Genomic DNA, 23,698 nt, shown 5'->3' on the forward strand with positions numbered 1-23,698 from the left:
TTCAGAGCATTTTTTATGAAAACAAAAATGTGGCAAACGAAACATCGCTAAAGCCTTTTTTTTTTCACATAAAATGCACTTTAAAGGTCAGTGTTTGTGCAATTGACTTTTATTTATTTATTTTTTGTGGAAAGAGCATTTTTAATACTGCCCATCTTTCGAATAATGAAATCAAGTGTAATATTATTTAGTGTTACCTTCTTGGCATATTTTTTACAACCTAATTTTACTATGGATCTCATAATATAAAAGTGCAGTCTTGGTGGTAACAAAAATCTACATGGTTAAATATATATGTTCCGTTTTATTGATTTTGGCATTTGAATGGTTTTTGTACTCTCATATGACATTGGAATTTTAAAATTACCAGATACTGTTCTTTTAATTTCATAGCAACTAATGATTTCTTCTTGCATAATAAATATGCATTTTCTCCTTGTATTTTTATTTCCGAATGAGGTATAATGTGCAATAACTTAAGTTTTTTCAGCAGAATATAGAAACTGGAAATTGGTTAATAACTCAATATTTATTATATTTCAGTGTAAGCTTAAAATGGTGGATAAAACAAAGTCTCTATAAAAGAACTTTCATACTTAATGGCAGCTTTAGCTGAACTATTTCAAGTTTTAAAATAATCCACTCAGTATTTTAAAGCACAGAAACATGCAAGTACAACAAAACTTAATTTAGACTGACACAAACTAGTCTTAAGAAGATAATCTTATTTAACGTGATAAGGCGGTCCTTTCCTGATCCTATTTCTTCTACCTATTCACCAAAAAAATATAATACAATTAAAACAATAAAAATATGTTGCCTAATAATCTGTGTTGTATTCTGCTAACTTCAGACATCATTTATAATTATCTATAGACTATATGACAAATCAGTCATTCTGAGATTTTTATTATGACTAGCTATTTATTTTTTATTATTTTATCAACAAGTCTGCAATAACTGCTCTATACTTGATAAGGATCAAGTATTCTTTTCAATGAGAACACTATAACCACACAATTTAAGAATAATAATCTGTAATCAGTATAATTAGCAAAATTCTCATATTCTGAGAAGCTTGAATTATTCTAAAATTTAATATTTCAATGATGAAATGAAAATAAATATCACAAAAACTATTGGTGTTACAACATGTGAGGATAAACTTAAAAGAATCACCATTGTTTTATGATCTAATGTCACAAAATTGGCATAATGTAAGAATCATGAACAAAATTAACAGCATTTAAGAAAATAACCTGATAGTTAAGTCATCTTGTGGGATTATACATGGTGTCCACTAAGTTCATTCTGAATTTTAAGAGGATATATTTTCAAACTTATTAAATATATTGGAATGAACATATATCAGAAAGCTCTTAAAGGTTATATTTACGAATTTGCACATGTAGTCCTTTCATAATACATGAAATATTTAGCCAATGTTCAGTTTCAGCTCACACATGGCTTAACTTCTCTGTGGTAACTGTCTCAGCAGCTGAAGCAATCTGATATGTTACTTTTTTATTTTTTCTTTCTTTTGACTACATTGGACTTGACCCTCAAAAAAAAAAAAGTCAAGGGATTGGATTTCTCATCCAACAGACAGGAATTCAGTACATTCCATATACAATGCTATTTGTCTTACAGTGTGCAAAAATGTAGAATTTTGACACTACCATACACTCAGCAATAGCTATTTCTTTTACTTGTGTAGCTATACATAATAGTTTAAGATACAAACTTTTTCAAATGACAGATGAATTTTATGGGCACTGTATATCACAAAATAGACAGCATCTGTTAAAGTATGAGATATGCTATGGCAATTAAGAGTAACAGAGAATAATCACATTAACAAGTGTAAAACATGCAACCTCTGATGTAAAACTTCAAAGGAAAAAAATTGTTTTTTTTCTCATGTCAATACAAAAATGCAATTCATTAAATGTCTTTTCCCTGTTAGATTAACTATGGATGGTGGTTATATATATCATGGTAAGTAACACTGAATATACAAGTATATGCAACTATGATATTTAAACTGTTGTCATGAGAAAAATAAAAATTAGTCCTAACATATCTAAGTAAACATGTTACATAAGTCCAACTGCAAAAAACTGTTAGTTACACTCCTTGTTTTACTTAATCTGCAAGTACTCTAAGCTGATATTATAGGTGCTTGTCTTTTGCAATTAGCTTGGTTTTTGTGCTAGTCTGAATAAATTTCAAGCCACCACAATAAAAAATTCCAAGCTTCTCAGCAAAATCTACCACCCTTCATCTAATCTAATCTAATCAATAACATAAAACCTGTTGCATATGTGGTTTGACTTACTTTGGTTAAACCAGTTACACTACAGAAATTACATTAGCTAACCTTGCTCTTGTAATAAACTCCAAAACAGATTAGAAGAGCATCAAAGAGAGAAAATTTTATGCATCCTCACAAACCAAACAGATGTTCATCATCTGGGACATTATAAAAATGAACCAAACCAATGCTGGCCTGGTTGGCCGAGTGGTTAATGTATCTGCTCTCCAACCAACAGTCTGTGGGTTCAAATTCCACTGTAGCCATGGATGTTTGCAACAGTCTTTAGGTGGGAGATGAATTTTATCTTCCCTTGTAAGACCACCACCCCACTTATTGGAAGTCCGAAGTGGCTTGAAAAAAATTCCATGTTTGGCCTCTAGAACAGGGTTTTCAGACTATGTAAAAAATAAAAAAATATATATTGATTATATATATATATATATATATATATATTGATTATATATACAGTCATACCCCGAAGTTATGCGGTAGGTGGGAACAACAAAATGCGCGCAAGTCGAATTTGTGTAACTCGGGGTATAATTTTGCATGTAATTTATATATACAAACATACAATTGGGATCAAAGGTTTACAAAAACACCTATGTTTTTTAAGAAATATAATCATATTTGTAGTTTTTCGTACATAAAAAATAGAAAGTTATTTCAATGTCGACGGTTTCATAAAATCTAATAGATTCGTCTGACGGCATTATGTCTTTTTCTTGTCACGCAAAATTTCTTCATAGCAAGCTAATGATTTTTTTATTCCTTGCCTTGTGGCTACAATTCATTCCTTGTTAGAATCTATGTCCTCCAAAATCTGTAAACCTTTCTTTTATGATTGTTCTTACTGTGGATTCCTGTAGATCGAACTTCTTTGATAGCTCATAAATTTTCATTCCGCCTTCAAAATCCTTAATGATGTTGAGTTTTGCTTCCAAAGTCAATGTTTTTCTTTTCTTGCTAGCTGTAGAAGAATCGGACCCTGCTTCTTTTGGACAACATTATTATTTTTTATGTGATAAAATTATTATCAAGAAACATGACATTAAACAATCGCAAGGTTTGTAGACTATAAAAATCGTGTATGAATGGAGACCACGCAAAACACGTCAGTGCTTGTTCACAGCATGTGCGACACTGGCGAATGCAGCTGGCGCCGGAAAGATACGACTAGTGGTGAGACGTGAAGTGGGACGGGAATAGGTACATATAAGAAACCGCGTAACTCCGGATTTGCATAAGTTGGGGTATGATGTGTGTGTGTGTATATATATATATATATATATAAAATCAATGAAAATAGAAAAAAAATTCTTAGTCCACTCATGGTACAATGTACTATAGGCTTACAAATGAATGTTTCATGGCTGGGAGCCTCATAGAAATAAATCATTAACACCTCCAATCAAAAGTGCCAGGAAATTAACATATGATTTCAGTGTATTTTAAGTCCTTAGTTAAACAGGAACTATAATCAGCAGTCTGCAAACTCAAGAAGTTGTTCTGCAAGTGGACTTCAAAACTTTTGATGTGCTAAGACTTTAGATAATGTAAAATTCAATTTACTCTAAAATTACAAACAGGTTTTTTTTTCTTTTCAATCTACATTATTAGGTGCAATTATTCATATAATGAACAGAACTAGGTTAAGTACCACAGACGTATACATATGCAGTGTTACATATGTGTGTAGACTACCATATTTACTCAAATATAACTTGCCCTCTTGTAAACCTTGCACCCCTGATTTTACTTTAAAATCAGGGGTGCAAGGTATACAAAGTATTAAAAAATGCAAGGTATACAAGGTATATATAAAAAAAATAATAAAAGTGAATGTTATGGCAGTGTCAGATATTTTTAAAATTCGGTTGAAGAGAATCAGCATTTCAACTCGACATTCATTGGCTTGTCTTTGTCATTGAGTCACACAATCTTTTGTTAATACCGCACCAGTTGTATGTGGCATTTCCTTTACTGGTTGCTTCCATCTCTATGGATATGAAATGAAAACAGTGAAAAAAAGTGTGATAATGTGCACAACTGGAAGTGAAAAACAGCAATGCACAATCATGCTTGCAATTACTGCAGATGGAAGAAAGTTGCCTCCTTACATAATACTCAAAAGGCAAGCAATACCGAAGGGGAAATTTCCCTGGAATTCATGTAAGAGTTCAAGAAAAAAAAGGATGATGGACACTACAATGGTTCAAGATTGGATTAGAACAGTTCCGTCTTCAAGACAGAAAGTAGCGATAGCGAATAAGAGATTCTTGGTAAGTAACCTATTTTCAGTTTTTTTTTTTTAAATCATGGTTATCTTATGATTCCAAAATGATAAAAGGACAAGCAATCACTGTTTTAATTTACAAAACCATTATCGCTAAATATTCAAATATATCACGTGATAAAATTGAGTGGCTGATTGTTAAATGACGTTGATAATTAAAATTTAAATGCATTCATTTTACAAATAATGTGAGCAATTATAAATCATAATGAATACTGGGGATTTAATTATAAACATCAATTTAGTTTTTTCCCTGAAAAACTTTATTATTATTATTATTCCTGACACCTCCAAGGAGTCCGAAGACTCATCACAGGCGGACATCTACAACTGTCTCAACTGATACACCGAACCTCTACTACAAATCATCTCCATCAATGCCATCTACCGCCCACCTCCACCACAACTGGTATTCTATGTCTGTAAATTGGATATGAAAAGAAAACAGTGAAAAGTGTATTCTGAAGGACCGATTTGTTATGTGGGATGAAAAACCAGAGTTTCTGGGAGAAAAAACCCTGCTACCTCCATATGAGATCGGCTAACTTACCTTCGAATGAAAATCGTCTAGATAAAGATTCCCCCATCGCGACGAGAATTGAACTTAGGCCTATTCCAATCAAAGGGCACAATGTACTGTCGTTCTTCCAATTGCGCTACAGAAATCCTAGTACATATCTTGCACCAAGATTTTTTAACTTTAATTTTGGGGAAAAAATGCAAGTTATATTTGAGTAAACATGGTAGTCAACACACAGTTTTCTGTTGATATTTAACAAAATATCAGGAGCTAATTACTTCTTTTATGTTAAGTTTTATCTCATTTAAGGACCCATATTTATTTCATTAATTGTTTTCACTATTTGCATTTATATAAGAGCTTTTAGATTTGACTTTTTTCTTCCTTTCTTTTAAGCTTTATACTTGAGATTTGCCTTTTTAAACCTGTAAGTTAGCATGATTTATCTTCTGTTATTCTTAGTAGCTTGTCTGATTGTTCCTGTGCTATATGTGAAATCTATCACATTATTTAAAGCATCCATATTTCTCTAAATGTCAATTTTTTACAAGATTCTTTCAGTATGCTTGAAATATATAATCAACTGCCAAGGAAAGAACACCATGAAATCACAATATCTGGTATTTTATCTTACATTTTTATAAATTTAATTTAATTTTCAACATACATATGCACACACATTCACACAATGAAATCATTTACATTAAGAAGGGGGAGTGGGGGATAAGTGCCTAAGAATAGCTATTAAAAAGCCAAATTTCACAACTTTTAACTGTTACCTTATAAAGAACTTTTATTATAATAATTAACAATACTATAAACTATAGAGAACTGATCCATTTTTCTTTGCAATTACTATTGACATACTTTGATCAACCTATATATTACAAAACAAGAAATGGAATTAAAATTCCTATGAAATTTAGTGCTTTCCAGCAAACAACAAATATACTTAAAAGTATAAACATTAAAATTAACCTGAGAATACAGGTTATTTATATAATACAAAATCTTCAGAGCCTATATACAGAAAGAAAAAAAGGATAGAAATGAATAAGCATATAGGAAGAGAAGAAGAAATAACACCGGATTTAAAAAACCAACAAAGTGATTTTGGGAATCAACGGGTACACTGAGAGCTATCAAAAAGCAACAATATATCATTATTTAGAATAATGCTCAACAGTATTTTCTTAAACTGCTCACAGGTTAAACAATGGATGAATATGAATACATCTAATGTAATAATTTGCAATTAACTTACATCAAAATTTCATTCTGATATTTCAAGCACCATAGTGAATCTTTACCCTTATTAACTTATTTATATGTGATGTGCTATTTAGTATACACATCGTAGCATTTCAATGTAATTCATGAACTTTCAAGTATGACAGTTAAAAAAAAAAAAAAAAAAAAAAAACATATCTGCTATAAAACAAACACATACTGAATGATTATAGCTATATAACATCTTTGTCATGGTATCTGTGTACTATTTATAGATAGTATTTATAAACATTTATACATTTTTTATGGTACAATAACTGTCAAAAAGCTTCATTGATGTGGCAAAAGAAAAAAAAAAAGACTAGATTCTGCTTAAAACTATTGTCTGATGACTATTCAAAATACATGAAACTGATGTTAGTAATATAAGTAATACTGTAAATGTGGTCCCTGAAAACACTATGAATTAGTATTAATTTTTTTTTTTTTTTTTTTTTTTTTTTTTTTTTGAGTAAAACAAAGTTGGATGAATTCAGAAACATTCTTTGCAGACATCTCCCGTCTCACTTCAAAATCCTGATGGTCTTGGGTTATAATCACCTGGAATGAACTAAGAGGTATCACCAAAAGTCTTCATATTTGTATCTTGAAACTTGGAAACAAAACAATAGTCTTAACCTAAAATAAACAAAAAATAACTTTTGTTAATGAATATTTTTGGAAGATCTTCCAGTAACATAAAGCTGTATTATTTCTTTAAACATAGGTTATGGTGTGGGCTTTTATTTGAACTCTTTATGCTGATGTTATGATGTTAAATTAACAAAAAAGCAATTAAAGAAAAATAAATTATTTCAATTAAAATTGAAAATAGCATTTATGTTCTAAATTGCTCAATTCTGATTAATACTGCCAATCAATAACTTTAGCTAACAAGCAAATTCATATAATAAATTTAATAACAGGTAAATTCATTTCATATTAATATAAAAAACCACAAGAACTGTACAACTACTTTAAATATGTTATACTCGTATGTGGACCTTCACTATATACTGTCAGCAGTATTATTAATGCATTATATACTGACAGCATTATATACTGTCAGCAATGTTATTAATTATAATTAATAAATTATTATTTGGGAATATATATAAGGAGTTCAGAAGAATAATTTGTGGGAGGCCCATACTAATCATTATTCACACAATGACTATTGTATCTCTCCTTAAATTCATTCACTAAAACTATATCCACAAACATCCCTACTAACTCTTATACAACTTCTATGAGTGGTCTTTATTCTTTCTACTCCTGTTATGTACTGAATTATTTTGTCTACCTGTATCCCATAAAACCCTTACAAATGCCACTTATGTCTCCTCTCTTCTGACTATCAACTAAATTTTGTAACTCACAAGCATTCAATTTTATAATAAATTTAGTTTAATCCTTTATCCAAGTGTAAGCAAACAAAGTTTGCACCTGAAAATATCTTCAGGACTGAGGTAAGGTGAAGGTGGTACATCCCTTGGCAACTCATAGCAAAGGTGGACCAAGTTCTCATCACTCCTTTTCTCAGTATCTCCCATAATGCAAAGCACATCTTGCAGACATGTATACTGCTATGCATTAAGGGAAGGGCCACTACCCAGCCCAGTTTTGACCTTTATTGAACTGGTTGGCAACTCGTATAGGTAAATATGACCTCTCCATTGCTTCTGCCTTAGTATCACCACTCTGGGTCTGCCTCCCACTGACGAGACCTCAATAAAGGTCAAAACCTGTCTGGGTAGTGGCCCTTCCCTTAATGCATAGCAGTATACATGTCTGCAAGGAGATGTGCTTTGCATTATGGGAGATACTGAGACAAGGAGCAATGAGAGCTTGGTCCACCTTCGCTACGAGTTACCAAGGGATGTACCATTTTACCTCAGTCCTGAAGATATTTTCAAGTGCAAACTTTGTTTGCTTACTTGGATAAGGGATTAAACTAAATTTATTATAGTCTAACTAAGCACAAAATAAACTTCCAATTCAATTTTATACTTATAAGGCGCAGTCCTGTCACCATCTTTGTCACTTGCTCCAGGAAATCTGAGCAAGTAATTCAGATGTAGTTGTCTTAAAGCCTTATAAAGGATAGAAATTTCCTGTTCCTAATTATAAGTGTGTTTTTCGACATCCAAGTGATCCTTCATGCTGAAAAAAACTTAAAGGATCCTCATGAACTTCAAGTACAATCCATCAACAAAATACACAGCTTAAGCTGATTGTTTGTTGAATGTGATAAAGCAAACATAACCTGTGTTCTCCTCAGGACCTTTTGAATGGGCAAACTGCCTGGCTAGTTTTACTGACCGCCCAGCTAATGTTGTGAATTGACATGGCTAAATAAAGAGCAAGAATGGAAAAATAATTTTTGTATGCCCGGCTAATGCTTCATTCCATCTGGCTGGTAAAAATTTCTGGGGAGAACACTGCATAACTTTATGCTTTGTCACATTCAACTGCAATCATTATTTTTTGCCCACAAAATTAAACTAAATCATCATAATTTACTATTTCTTTCTTTACTAGTTGAGCATTTTCAACAAAGAATTCCTAAAAATACTCGACTCAATATAGAAGAGAACAGTTAGGTTGATTAATGACTCATCTCTCACCAATTCATGTTACCTACTCTCACATAGGTATTTGGTTTTTGCTGCTTGCATTTTCTATAAATACTATCATGGCCGATGTTCAGCTGTACTGGAATCCCTAATTCCTCTACCCTCTGCTAACTCCACTAAAACACATGCAATTACTACTCAATGCTGTTTACAGTTCGACTTCAAACACACAGAACAAATTTCTCATTTATCCCATCTGCTATTGCCCTGCAGTTTCCCATCATATGCGTTTCCCAAGGATTTTAATACACAGCCATTCAAACTAAATTAGAACAAGTTTCTTCTCACCTATCCCTTGGTAGTAACATACTACAGGTTTGTCCAACCTCTTGTTATGGGATTATCATAAAAAAAATAAAATGAAAATACATACTAGATATTCCATCTCAGATTGTTTCCAATATAAAAAAAAATGAATAAGATTAAATTATATTCATTATAATTGAAAATGTTCCAAGAAGTGGCTGGATCTAGCATTTAAGTTTTCTGCTGACTAAACAATATATGTTAATAATCAGTTATGAAATACTTTGTCATATAGTATGATAGATAGCACTGTGGATAGGAGGAAAATGTCTAAAATATAAATAGAGGACATGAACTGGGAGTGTTAGAATCTATAGATTCTAACACTCCCAGTTCAAACTATGAATGTCAATTCATAACACTTCATCCTTAAAACTCTATGTTCTAACAATAATCTGTGAGGATATAGATCATATTCTCCAAAGCCAAATATGACGATCAACCTAAAAAAGCATACAGTGCAATCTATTGACCAATAAGACCTTTTCACATTACTGGAAAGTCGAGTTTAAATTTCAAGTTCATACCAACTCAAAAATGTTTGTAGGCTGTGCAGTTCTACTATAGAAAGCCAAATTCTGTGCAACTCACATGGATTATGCAAATATCTTCAGCCATCCAGTGAACGTCTAATCTTTGATCACCTGTAAGAACAATATTCATATTGTTCTCATACGAGACTAGAGTTCCATTAAGTTTGATTGTGAAGGTGCTATACCATAAAATACAGAAGAATGTTTTGCTACCTACCATATGGTTATCTTCTATTTCTCATGTTTTCAAAACTTGCAATGGCTGATTTAGAAAAGCCAGTTACTTTGCAACAGCAATCTCCCTCCACCTCCCAAGGTTGCTAAAATTGACATGAAGTGGATCATCCAGTGTGAAACTGATAAAATTCGTCTTCCACCTAAAGACATATATATGCCTACAGTGGGATTTGAACTCAAAGCCAGTTGGTCAGATACACTATCCACTCAACACCAACAATCACATCATTAAAAGACATTCTGCAGAAACCTATTCTAAAATCTAAAATAATGTAAGAACATCTCTGCTGTTCTTACATTATTTTATTCTATCTTTACATAGTTGACCAACTTCACTATTAGCAGTTGACGTGTATTATAACATACAAAATCTGTTAGAGATTGTCAAAAATTCTGTATCACTTCAAAGTGATGAGATTTCTTCCAATCACCTTACATGCTGTAACTTCATTGGTAACTGAAATCACAATTACTGCTGAAGAAGGCAATACAAATAATCAGGTTAATGATTATTATTATCAGTAGACCTCCATGGAGTCAAAGGCTCATTGTGTGAGTTTCCCCTGCCTTTCATCATACAACACCTTAAATACATAATATCTTCAGAGACTACATTCTCAGGCAAGGCATTCCAATCATTCACACTCTCCATGCAAAAAACCTTCTCACTCCTTTGTTCACACCCTTCTTATACAGCTTCCAGGGATGATCCCTTGTTCATCTCCCAACATTGAAAAACCTCTTCTATGTCTCTATCATAATCACTCCTCCTCCTCCTCTTCCTATCCACTAGACTGTAAATTGCATCTTCCTTTCTTCATACTTAATATTTCCGAGACCAGAAACCACCTCATTGCCACTGAGCCCTTTGCAATACCTCTTCATCCTTTTGAAACCCACAAAAGGTTATTATTAAACCTATAAGGCATTTGTACTGTGGGTGGGAAGAATTTTATTTCCCCTATTTTGGTCAATTTTTATATATTTTTTGTAATTTTTTATTTTTACCTGGTCTGGAAACCTTGCTCAAGAGACCAAACATGGAACTTTTTCAGCCACTTCAGACCTCACAATGGGCAATGAAATTCATCTTCCACCTAAAGACAATCGCAAACATCCATGCCCCACGATGAGATTCAAACCCCATGACCTGTTGTTGGAGAGAAGGTGTGCTAACCACTCAGTCAACCAGGCCTTACAAGTCAGTGTCCTCAGCATCATTGCCAGAATTTGTATTGTCTTCAATTTTAGAAACATTTCCTCTAAATTTTAGATCCCTGTCCACCATCACACCTAAATCTCTTATTTCCTTTGCCTCCTCCAATATATCTCTATATCCCATCTTTGGTTTCCAAATTTTAAATTCTTACACTTTGCAACATTGAACTTGCAACCACACTCTTCTACCCATTCAGTTATATTCAAGTCCTCTTGTAAAGCTACATCTGCTCTACTTCTCAGTTATTCCCAACTTTGTATCCTCATTTAAACTTTTCCCAATATCATTAACATACAGATCATCATTATTATTAACATCTGACCTCCATGGAGTTAGAGACTCATCATGAGAGGTATGCACTATCACACTATCAACACACACACAAAGCTCATCCAATCATGCCTTAAACTGATTCAATTTGTCTACATTCATAACACACTCAAAGCCAACACATTCTACTCACCAACCACTTTCTATCTAAAGAACCTTCTTGTCACACCTTATATGGTTTTCAGGGACGGCCTCTTGTTCTACCTCCTGTTCCCATTCTATGAAAAATTTCTTCCATGTCAATCCAATAACAACCTCTGACTAACTTATATGTCTCGATCATATCCCTCCTCCTATTCACAAGGCTTTGCAACATACATTCTTCCAATCTGTCTTCAATACTCCCATTCCAAAGACCACAAACCACCTTTGTGAACTTTCTGAACCCTTTCTAACATATCCTTGTCACCATGAAAAGAAAGTGACCAAATTTGTGCATAATAATCCATATGAGGCCTTATAAATAGAAACATAGTCTCTTCATTTCTGCATGTCAGGGTCCTCTGCATCACTGCTATTATCAATGGGCCTAAAACAGACTTTTAAGGCGTACCATCAGTGACTTTTCTCTTCTGGGATATTGTTTATCCCATACACATGTTGATACCTATCAGAGAGCCAATTGCCAATCTAGTGCACTAATCTAATATCCAACCCCATCCATTCTAGTTTAACTATCAATTTATTAAGTGGCAATATATCAAAAGCCTTTATAAAAATTATGTATACTACTGTGTATCCATCTCCTTTTTCCAATGTACCTGTCACCTTATTGACAAAAGTAAAGTAGATTACAAAACATTACCTTCCTTTAGCAAATCCATGCTGTCCAAAAAGAATACCACTTGTCAGCCCAATTCTGGGTCTCACTAACTTCTCCAACACTTTAACCACAACACCTGACACATAGAATGGCCTATAATTTAAATCTTAAGTTTAATAAATTTAGTTTAATCCTTTATCCAAGTGTGAGCAAACAAAGTTTGCACCTGAAAGTATCTTCAGGACTGGGTTAAGGTGGTACACACCAGGGCAACTCGTTGCAAAGGTGGAGCAAGCTACCAACACTCCTATCCTAGTATCTCCTATAATGCAAAACACATCTCCTTGCGGATATGTCTATTGTTATGCATTAAGGGAAGGGCCACTACCCAGACCGGTTTCGACCTTTATTGAGGTCTCTTCAGTGGGAGCCAGGCCCAAGTCGAGATATCAGGCAGAAGCATTAGCAGGTCATCTCCACCTATAGGAATTGCCAATTGGTGTGCCACCCTTTTTTAATAAATTACTCTGGATTTAGAGAAAGATGTTGAAAGTTTATTTTCCACTTGGTTAGAGTATAATAAATTTAGTTTAATCCTTTATCCAAGTGTGAGCAAACAAAGTTTGCGCCTGAAAGTATCTTCAGGACTGGGTTAAGGTGGTACACACCAGGGCAACTCGTTGCAAAGGTGGAGCAAGCTACCAACACTCCTATCCTAGTATCTCCTATAATGCAAAACACATCTCCTTGCGGATATGTCTATTGTTATGCATTAAGGGAAGGGCCACTACCCAGACCGGTTTCGACCTTTATTGAGGTCTCTTCAGTGGGAGCCAGGCCCAAGTCGAGATATCAGGCAGAAGCATTAGCAGGTCATCTCCACCTATAGGAATTGCCAATTGGTGTGCCACCCTTTTTTAATAAATTACTCTGGATTTAGAGAAAGATGTTGAAAGTTTATTTTCCACTTGGTTAGAGTATAATAAATTTAGTTTAATCCTTTATCCAAGTGTGAGCAAACAAAGTTTGCGCCTGAAAGTATCTTCAGGACTGGGTTAAGGGCAAGGAGATGTGTTTTGCATTATAGGAGATACTAGGATAGGAGTGTTGGTAGCTTGCTCCACCTTTGCAACGAGTTGCCCTGGTGTGTACCACCTTAACCCAGTCCTGAAGATACTTTCAGGCGCAAACTTTGTTTGCTCACACTTGGATAAAGGATTAAACTAAATTTATTATACTCTAACCAAGTGGAAAATAAACTTTCAACATCTTTCTCTAAATCCAGAGTAATTTATTAAAAAAGGGTGGCACACCAATTGGCAATTCCTATAGGTGGAGATGACCTGCTAATGCTTCTGCCTGATATCTCGACTTGGGCCTGGCTCCCACTGAAGAGACCTCAATAAAGGTCGAAACCGGTCTGGGTAGTGGCCCTTCCCTTAATGCATAACAATAGACATATCCGCAAGGAGATGTGTTTTGCATTATAGGAGATACTAGGATAGGAGTGTTGGTAGCTTGCTCCACCTTTGCAACGAGTTGCCCTGGTGTGTACCACCTTAACCCAGTCCTGAAGATACTTTCAGGCGCAAACTTTGTTTGCTCACACTTGGATAAAGGATTAAACTAAATTTATTATACTCTAACCAAGTGGAAAATAAACTTTCAACATCTTAAGTTCTATCGTCTTCCTTTCAGTCGATTGGGAATAAGACTCATATTAAACAAGTATACGAAGGCAGATTCCCTTAAAACATGTGGTGATATATCATAGACCAACAGCATTACTAACTTCAAATTAGTTCAATTCCCCCATATACATCTTGTGCACTCACAGTCAGTCTCTCCTTTTCCTCTTCTATTGTGCTTAAAAACCCTGCATGTCACATTTATCAGGATGAATACCTTTATGCTATATTTTCTGCAGCAGTTATCCTTTTACCATTTTCTTTAATGGCATTCATCCATAATAATTCTTTTTACTGTTGGCTCTATACCAGTGGCAGCTCATGGCTTGAAATCATGGGGGTACTGCAACTTTCAAAATATACATACACACTGTAAGTACAGTGTATACGTGTTTGGATAAAATATCAAAATTATGGTAAAAATTTTAAAAAAAATTAAACATGAAAAAATATTGTTTATTATCGATAAAATTATACGGTTTGGTATAATTCAAATTTACTTAAAAATAAAATATATTCTTCTTGTTTTGGTTCATGAAAAAATATTGTTTATTATTGATAAAATTATACAGTTTAGTATAATTCAAAATTACTTAAAAATAAAATCCATTCCTTTAATTACAATTAAAGGAATGGATTTACAATTTTTGGACATTACAATTAAATCCTTTAATTGTAATGTCCAAATATTTAAAGAGATGGAGTAAACACGATAAGCACTACAAACACTCTACTATTGGCGCAAACTGCATATAAACAACAGTGGAACTACGCAACGTACAGTGCCGCATTACGCTAATAGCTCGCATCTCACTATGACATGCATATGCTTGCGCGCGTAACAATATGACACTGTGGTAAACACAGTGCTGCTAGCATCCTTTGCCCTCCTAAGTGCTACAAGATGGATTTTTATTATTTTTTATACAAAATAAGAGAATTGTATAGGATTGTAGATTAAGATTAAATATTACAAGCAAATATAAATAAATTAATAAATATATTTATATATCGAGAAAAACTGGGGGTGCTGCAGTTCCGCAGTGCCTATGCATGAGCCGCTCCTGCTCTATACTGAAAGAACTGCCCAGGATTTCTTTTTTTTTTTTTTTTGCTCTATTAGCTAAATGTTTTTCATATTGCACCTTTTGCTATCCTTACCAAATGAGTCACCCTTCTTGATTGTTCCTTGCATTCCTCATGGAACTAATTATTACTACTTATCTTATGCTACCTCCATAATGCCTTTTTATCTCTGTATTGCATGCTTAATCTCTTCGTTCATCCATTTCACACCTACCTTATTTAACTTCCTGACCCTTAGAATACAGACACTGCTTCCAATAGATAATTCTTGAATATCACTCTTGTTTCTACCCAACTTCTCATCCCATGCAATAGCTGCAAACTGTTTCCTGAGCTTTTCATAACCACCAGTTTTGTAGTGCCTCATATCCTTTCCTCACATGGTTGGCAACCACTCAAGTAATCACTTGATAGTCACGCTCACCAACTGGAGGGAGATTTGATAGCTCATTTATAATGACATCCTCTGATGAGATAATCAGATTCAAGACCTTCAATCCTCATGTACTCTCTGTTACATAGTTGTTCCTCAAAAAGTAGAGAAATTTATTTTATTTACTTCCGATATCAATCTACTCTGCTATAATTAAAATCACCCATAATGGTCAACTTTCCACTATTTTCTTGGCTCATTTACTTGTACACTACCTTCCACATTACCAGTTCTATAGCAACATCTAAGCATTTCATTCTATTCACCTCTATCTCACAACATACTGCCTCAAAACCACTGTCACTATTTTCTCCATTGCATGGGCATAACTCTTTTTTTTTATCATCAACAGCACTCTACTTCCTTTTTTTACTGTTTCTGTCTTCGTGAAAAAATATATTCTTCAATCTCTATTCCTGTCAAGATATCATCATCATCCAACTATATTTTACTTATGGCAACAATTTTTGAGGGAACAAGCTCAATGAATGCAATAATTTTGTACCTCTTGTTTCTGATGGCATTTGTATATGTTACCAGCAAAGTGTGAAAAGCAGGCATTCTATAGAATGCGTGGCATTTTTAGGCAAAGTATGAAATGTCTGTTTTCTTTTTATTTTTTTTACATACTTTCCCTAGGCATTGTATAGAATGACAAATGCTGTTTCGGCAAAGTATGAAAAAGGCTTTTATTGAAAAGAATTACAAAATTACAGATAAAGGCTTTTATTGAAAAGATGCATTTTATTGAAAAAAGGTAACAATTACAAAATTACAGATTTTGAACAATTACAAAAAACAGAAAAAGACCAGTGCTGAACTACTTGTTGCTACAAGGTAGAGGAATGGCATTTTGAATTGCACTTAATTGCCCTTTTCATACAAAAGCACTTCAAATTTCGACACTTGGTCTTGCAATTACACCTCACGAATCCCTGGCCGCTACCCATGGACTGAGCAGAAGCGGCTGACCGGAGAGCTATTTCATGGTCAGGCACGTCTCCAACTCTCAGTAAGTCCTTGTGGCATAAAGTGAATTGTGATCTGGCATAGAGCTTGTTTAAAATTCCTTCAGCAGTTCCAAGTCGGTAAAAACCATCGTCTGTCACACTCATAACAACTGCCAGCAGATTGTGCGAGTCTCCCTATCCCTTGCCAACGTTTGGGATAGGAACTCACACAGTGGCCCCCAAAGCTGCAGGAGGAAATTTTTTGTCAGAATCCATTTTCATTTTTTCGGCCTGTATTTCCAGATTCAATTTAGATCGAATTTTACCTTCGACAGCATTCTCAATATTGAAGCAAAGAGTACACAAAATATTAACATCATCACCTTCTATTTTCTCACTTCCATCGTCTTTACTCTCATGTCCACAGGTGGCATGAACGTTTCAGTGACAGTTTCTGCAAGTATGGGCACCACTGGTTACCTTCAAACAAACGCAGCAGGTAGCAGAACCGGAAGTCTGTTCAGTAGGCATGTATTCATCACCACTTTCCTTTCTACCATCTTGGACTACAGTCTCGTCTGTGTTTTGTGCAATAGACTCTTTCTCTTGGATAGAGTGATCTGTTTCTTCTTGTATTGTTTGGATGTTTTCCGTCATTTTTTCCAGTTGCTCCTCAGTCTGTATGTCTTGTAAAACATCTTGGGGTAAGGAAGACGTTGTGAGACCCACTTTAGCTTTGCAGCCAAAGAGAGCTTCATATGGTGTTCTCTTAATCCCAGAATGAAATGCCCTGTTCGTCATAAGTTGCACGAAACATAGTCCCTCACTCCATCAGTCAGTTTTTTCATCTTGCATCCACGTACACAGCATATTTTCAATGTCCTGATTAGCTCTTTCGACGCTTCCTTGGCTTTGTGAGTGGCGAGACTTGCCATGGACAATCTTCAAAGTTGGCCAGTACTCCTTTAGGCTTCTCACCACATTATTAGCAAATTCTCTACCATTGTCGGATTGTATAATCGATGGTCTCCAAGCAACGTAAATATGTCCACAAGGTTATCTGCCACTTCTTCTGCTGTCTTTGATGTCAGAGCCTTGAGAACCACCAACTTAGTGAGATGATCTTGGTATACCATTATAAACTTGTATTCCCTGTCAGGATGTGACTGAAAATCGATGAGATGACAATGGGAATTGAACTCGGAAAAAATCATAGGCTTCACTACAACACCCTTTTTTGTTTTTTCTGACACGGCTCACAAAGATGAATGTACAGTTCAATGTCATGACGAGTAATGTTCTTGTACTTGTGTGAGATTTCTTTCAACATTCTGTCACGTCCTTCATGGCCAATGGCCAAATGAGCTTCATGAAGTACATTAAATAACTCAGAATCTGTGACGTAAAACTGGATTTCACTGACGGCTTCTTTAACAGGATAAATCAACTTACTTTTGTTTTCTACGACCATCACATCATAGCAATTTAGCAGCCAAAAGTCACGTGGTATCTTCTTAGAAGCCATCTTAGCATTTTTCACATCGTTCACTAACTTTTGGTAGGTAGTATCGGTTAAAAAAATGCAGTTTTTAGCAGCATTGGCTCGAACTTTAGATAGTTCTTCGTAGAATCGTCGTTCCATGTTAACATGCCGTGATTCCTGCACAGACAATGTAGCTTGCTCGGCCATTATTTGTGCAGTTCTGACTCTGTTTGAGGCGAGCATAGATAGTCATGTGACTCACCATGTGACATTAACACTTGGGAGGTTGTATCTGTTTTGACATATACATGCTAATTGCTACCATGAATCTTCTTTTAGGTTGAAGGTCATGAGTAGCTGCGCATCCTTGAAAGACTAGAATTGGATGAAAGACTAAAACAACTCACCTGTAAAGAGTACATTAGCCCACTGGTGTCTTGTCCAATTTATATGGATAAAACTATACTGAAAATGTGCTCTATGATGATGTGTAAATAAATTGATGCAGACCACAGGCCTTCAGGCATATAAGCCTATTTGTCACAGACATCTTGCTAATGCTTGTCGAGATATTCTCATACTTGTGTGTGAATGGAGCCAAATCGCACGCTGACTTGCTGTGGTGAATCGATTAAATTTTGCTATTATAACCAAAAATCTGTCTTCATGCTCCATGGTAGAGTGAGGTTACTGATATTGCCAAACTCTCTGGCAATATCAGTAATTCTCTAGCCTTCTTCAGGCTTTCTAATAATTTTTCCCTACACGAAATCATCTAGATTATATCTTTGAGACATTATAAGACATCCAAATTTGCAACTTTATTCTTTTACAAAAAGAGCTTTCTTCAAACAATTCATTTAATGTAGCCTTTTATCCTGTTGAGGGCTACCACATGACCCCTTTGAGCATGATTAATGAATGTGTACCTGGTTTCTACTCGAAATTGTCAATTATACAAATTTCCATAAGCTGATTCGTCTTGAGGTTTTGGAAGTGCATCACTTCAATCCCTTCTTCCTTACTCTTTTGTTCTTCCGCATCACTCTTGCTTGCTCAGATCCATTCTCTGCATTTATTACTCTCCTTTCCAGTAGCAACATCTCCAAATCACTAACACCAAAACCATTCAAATGCAGTCCATCACTGTTATACAATTCCATTCATCCTTCAAACTCATCCCACACATTCAGAAACTACACTCCTTTCTCTTCACACATGTCCACTAACATATCATTCGTAAACCTTGCGCTCTGCCTCATCTCATCATTATCATATCTGGGCAATACACTGCCTACCTTTCCTATCACACTATTATCTTTTATTCTTTTTAACCTCCTCCTGATATCCAGTCTTACATTCTCCTTGTTCCTACTACCACTATCAACTCTTTTGAAAACTTCATCAAAGCAAGTGTTCTGATCAAGAAAACAATGGTCTTACCAGAGGAAAGAGTAATCCTACTTTTATAACCCAATGGGAAATGCTTATTAAGTTATCTCACTATACCAAATAACACAATGATAAGAACAAGTCAGAAATGATACTTCACGGGACACCAAGTTATGATCTGAGTTACTAGAGGGTGTGTTTAGGATTATACCAAAAGAAATAAGGCCATAAAGCTAATGTATTATTATTATTATGCAGGCTATTTCAGGGAGTCAAGGACTCATCAAGGAGGAGCCTTTTCCAGGTCAGGCAATGTTTAAATAGCCATCATAATTTTCTTTGAAAAACATTCACCAAAAGATGCACCCATATCCATGGTTTGGCTCTCCTTCCAAACATATAAGTCATGAGAAGAGCCTGGACCTCAAGTTCTCCTCCCACCTGCTCGCACATTATAAAATCTTACTCTTGTATTCATACTAAGATTTTCTTACTAACTTTTTCTATCATATCTCCCCTCTTCTGGCTAATACTCAAACTTTGAAGACAACATTTCCTTTTATGTTCAATTGCATAGGCCAAATATTGTTTGGGCTGTATGCTGCTGAATCTTTTCACATTTTTCCTCTCCTCTCCTGTGAACAAAGGTGACCATATCTGAGCACAGTATTCAAGATGTGGTCTTATCTTATTTAAGCTTTGTAAAGTGGGAGAATAACTTTCTTATTCCTACAAGTCAGCTTTCTTTTCAATATTATAGTTAAATGATGTGATCTCGATACCTTAACCACCACAATGTTCTTTAATAACAGATGAATACATGTACTAGTCCCACAATCTGCATGAAGCCAAAATATTTTAAAATAAAATTATAAAAAAAAATATTATTTTTTGGCTTGAAACATTTATTTTGAAATTACAAACCAAACAACATAGTGATAACAGGTCAGAAATGCTACTTCCTAGGAGAATGAAGTAGCATAATATTTTTATTTTTTATTATGATTTTAATACAAACTGTTGGAATGAAGTTAATAAACAAATGTAAACTTACTTATGTACTATATTGCAGCATCCTGTATGCCCCTTGAAGGGGTACATATCAGAAATTTGATGATGCTTATTATTATTATTCTAAAAATGAATTTTTTTTCTAAAAATTAAAAAATAAGGAGTGTTCCTGGAAGCAAATCAAAACTAGCAGAAGTTTTTGTTACTGCAAAATGTTTAAAATATTTCACAATAGTATGAAAACTAATTTTATAATACTTTTTCTAATAATAATAATAGATGTTGAAAGTTTATTCAGGATTCATTTAAGATTGTGGGACTAGTACATGTATTCATCTGTTATTAAAGAACATTGTGGTGGTTAAGGTATCAAGATCACATCATTTAACTATAATATTGAAAAAAATTAAACTAAATTTATAATAATAATAATAAACAATGCAATATATAAGTAAATGTATCAAATTCCACTTCAAAGAAGTGTTCTGTAATTTTTTTTCCTGTTAAAATAAAACACAACTTACCTGTTATTTAATTGATATATTGTGAAGATGAAGATAATATTTCATCGCTAAACAGCTTCACCATTTACAGGATTATGATTGTTTGTTTCTATACTACTTTCAGAAGGTGGGAACAACAAAGGAAAGTCAAAGATAAGTTGTTTTGCTACATTCATATGAGCAGTATGAGAACCTTCAGCTAAATATTGATTATCTGATTCAGAGTTCCTGTGAAGATCAGAAATATAGTCTTCAATACTTAAATCTGTTGTATGAAACATTTCATTAAGATCACCATTCGTGCACAAGACATCCATTTTCGCAGAAGAATGTATCTTGTTGCTTTCTATTTCCCATCCCTGATGTAGTAAAGATTTGCTTTTAGTTCCAGAAAATTCATCTGTGTGGTTAGAATTTAAACTTATTAACTTATAGCTTAAATCATCTGTTTCTTCACCAGGAGAATTTACACTGACAGAACTAGCTTTAGCACCATTTGCAGAAGAAATATATTCTGAAGATTGTGATGTTACTCCATTTGATTTTATTTGTGCAGAAATAGCATTATAATCAATAAAACTGTGTAGTGGTGATTGCTGCTTTTCTTCCTTAATGTGTTCTGTAACAGACTTAGCATCTGAATTAAATACCAAAGGTTTCTTAAATTTCTTGCTGTTACATTTCAATACTGGTGTACATAACAAGCTTTCCTGTTTTAGGAAATTAGTATCTTCCTTATCAAAACATAATTTCAGATCCTCATTTGATATAGGGGAGTCTATTCCAACCATCTCAAAAGAACTAGAAGAAGGTGCATTCTCAGAAGCAAGCAAAGATATCATTTCTACTTCTGTTATACTTTCAGTAGGGCAAGGATTCAAAGTGTTCGACTCTTTCTTTGGAATATCGTGACAAGAAAGGTTGTTTTGTTTTTCAGGAATCTGAAGGGTGGTCACAGTTTGAGAACCACTGCAGTCTGTTTTTTTTGGTTCAAAACTAGAAATGGCCCTTTCATTATTCTGTTCAGAAGAACTTGGAAGACTTGTTAGAGAAGGCAGTTCAAAGCCAGGGATACAGTTTATGGTTTTAAGTAGTAGATTGGTTGTATCATTACTTATGTGTGGAGTAAATCGATCAATGATCTTCTTTAATTCTAATGCTCCTTCTTCTTCTCTATTTAAGGAGAAAAATGTTAAAAAAGATGACAATATTTTTTAATAACTAAGCTTTATCAATTTCATAAAATTAGCAAATGAGATTTCAAGCTTCATTTGATTTTGCTTAATAAAAATAAAAAAACTGAATAGGCTCTGGTATCATGCATGTTCTTTTTAATAAAGTACTATTTACTAGAGATATAATTAGGCCAAATTACATACACTATAAAATTTTGACTGGATCACAACGAAAATTAAAAAAATCTTATGCAGTTCTCTTTCATTTTTATAACAATTTTTCAACATTTTTCAATTTTTTTTTTTAACAACAGAGAGGAGGGAGAGAATATTCATGTCTCTCTAGCCATGGTGAGTACTACTTTATCTATCCTATCCCTCTCATCCATCAAGGACAGGGCGAGTCTCCTCCTAATGAGGGGTTACTGGCATATTAATGAGGGGCGATATTCATGACTGTATCTGTGTGTTCATGGGACTGGTTTACCTGCTTGTGGGATGAAAAACCCCAGATAACTGGGGGGAGGGGGGAAATACCCTGCTGTCCATGCCCAAGACCGGCTAACTTGGCTATAGCTAAGGAAGATCCTTAAGCTCCTCACGTCAACGACGGGAATCGAACCTAGGACACTCCCCCGCCGCCTAGGTATATGGTTGAAAAGCACATAAGCCACTAGGCTAATCATGCAGATGAGTACTACTTTAGGCTGAACTAACAGATGAATGCAATCCTTGTCTTTACATTACAATCATCATAACACTAATTATGGGTATAGACCATATTGGTCTGTTTTGGTCTCATTATCCATTCAATATCCTTTTTTGAGGTCTACCCTGCCTTCTCTTTCCAATTGGTTTATATTTTAGTATTTGTTTAGGATGTCGGGTGTTGGCCATTCGGTTTACATGTTCAATCCATTTTTGTTTATAATTGTTTAGTTTTTCTTCTATTGATTTTGTTTTTAGTTCTTTTAAAGTGTCTTCATTCCTTTTTTTGATCTAATAATGTATATTTTGCAGTTCTTCTCATAAATCTCATTTCACTTATTTTTATTCTTTGTTTATTGCCCAAATTTCACTGCCATATAATAATGTGGGCACTGCTAAAGTACTGTATATTTTCAAGCGTGTTTCTTTTTGTACTATATTTGGGTTGAGTGTTCTATTTATCAGGCTTATAATCTTTAAAAATTTTGAAGTTTTTAATTTTATGTCTTTTTCTCCTTCGTATGATATTTCACATCCAAGATAACTGAAAGCATTTATCTGTTCTATTATTTTATTATTAATAACTATTTTGCTTCTAACTGGAGTTTGTCCACAAAATGCCATTGTTTTAGTTTTATCTATGGAAATTTTCATTCCAAACTGTTCTACTATAATGTTTAAATTATATATTGCAAATTGTCTTCCTTATCTGATATTATTACCTGATCATCTGCAAATAATAGCGTATTTATTTTGTTATTCCAGGAAATTTCTATACCTTGATTGTTTAAAGGTGTTCATCAATATTAATATTTCATTAATGTAAATATTGAAAAGTGTTGG

The 23,698-nt window shown here is 34.1% G+C and overlaps 2 protein-coding genes across 4 annotated transcripts in view; both read right to left on the reverse strand.

The window, feature by feature from the left end:
* Positions 1-510: 510 nt before the first annotated feature.
* The window catches only part of LOC150100662 (circadian locomoter output cycles protein kaput-like), a 287,332-nt gene continuing 264,144 nt past the window's right edge, over positions 511-23,698 (reverse strand). For all 3 annotated transcript variants that reach the window (XM_090401207.1, XM_090401206.1, XM_090401208.1), the window contains 2 exons: positions 20,994-22,145; positions 511-7,041 (listed from right to left, as the gene is read on the reverse strand). In XM_090401207.1, coding sequence (XP_090257333.1) covers positions 21,041-22,145 — 1,105 coding nt within the window. In that variant the 3' untranslated portion in view covers positions 511-7,041; positions 20,994-21,040. The remainder of the gene's footprint in view (positions 7,042-20,993; positions 22,146-23,698) is intronic.
* LOC150100663 (KRAB domain-containing protein 2-like) lies at positions 17,806-18,273 on the reverse strand. Its single transcript, XM_090401851.1, has one exon. The coding sequence runs from the start codon at positions 18,271-18,273 to the stop codon at positions 17,806-17,808; it is 468 nt and encodes a 155-aa protein (XP_090257977.1).

Source organism: Typopeltis vanoorti, chromosome 12, assembly GCF_054136105.1.
Source record: "Typopeltis vanoorti isolate ZY-2024b chromosome 12, IOZ_Tvanoo_1.0, whole genome shotgun sequence".
NCBI classification, from domain to species: Eukaryota; Metazoa; Arthropoda; class Arachnida; order Uropygi; family Thelyphonidae; genus Typopeltis; species Typopeltis vanoorti.

Bases quoted from the DNA above. Each gene is read 5' to 3' on its own strand.
- LOC150100663 (XM_090401851.1), bottom strand. From the start codon at position 18,273: ATGGCCGAGCAAGCTACATTGTCTGTGCAGGAATCACGGCATGTTAAC.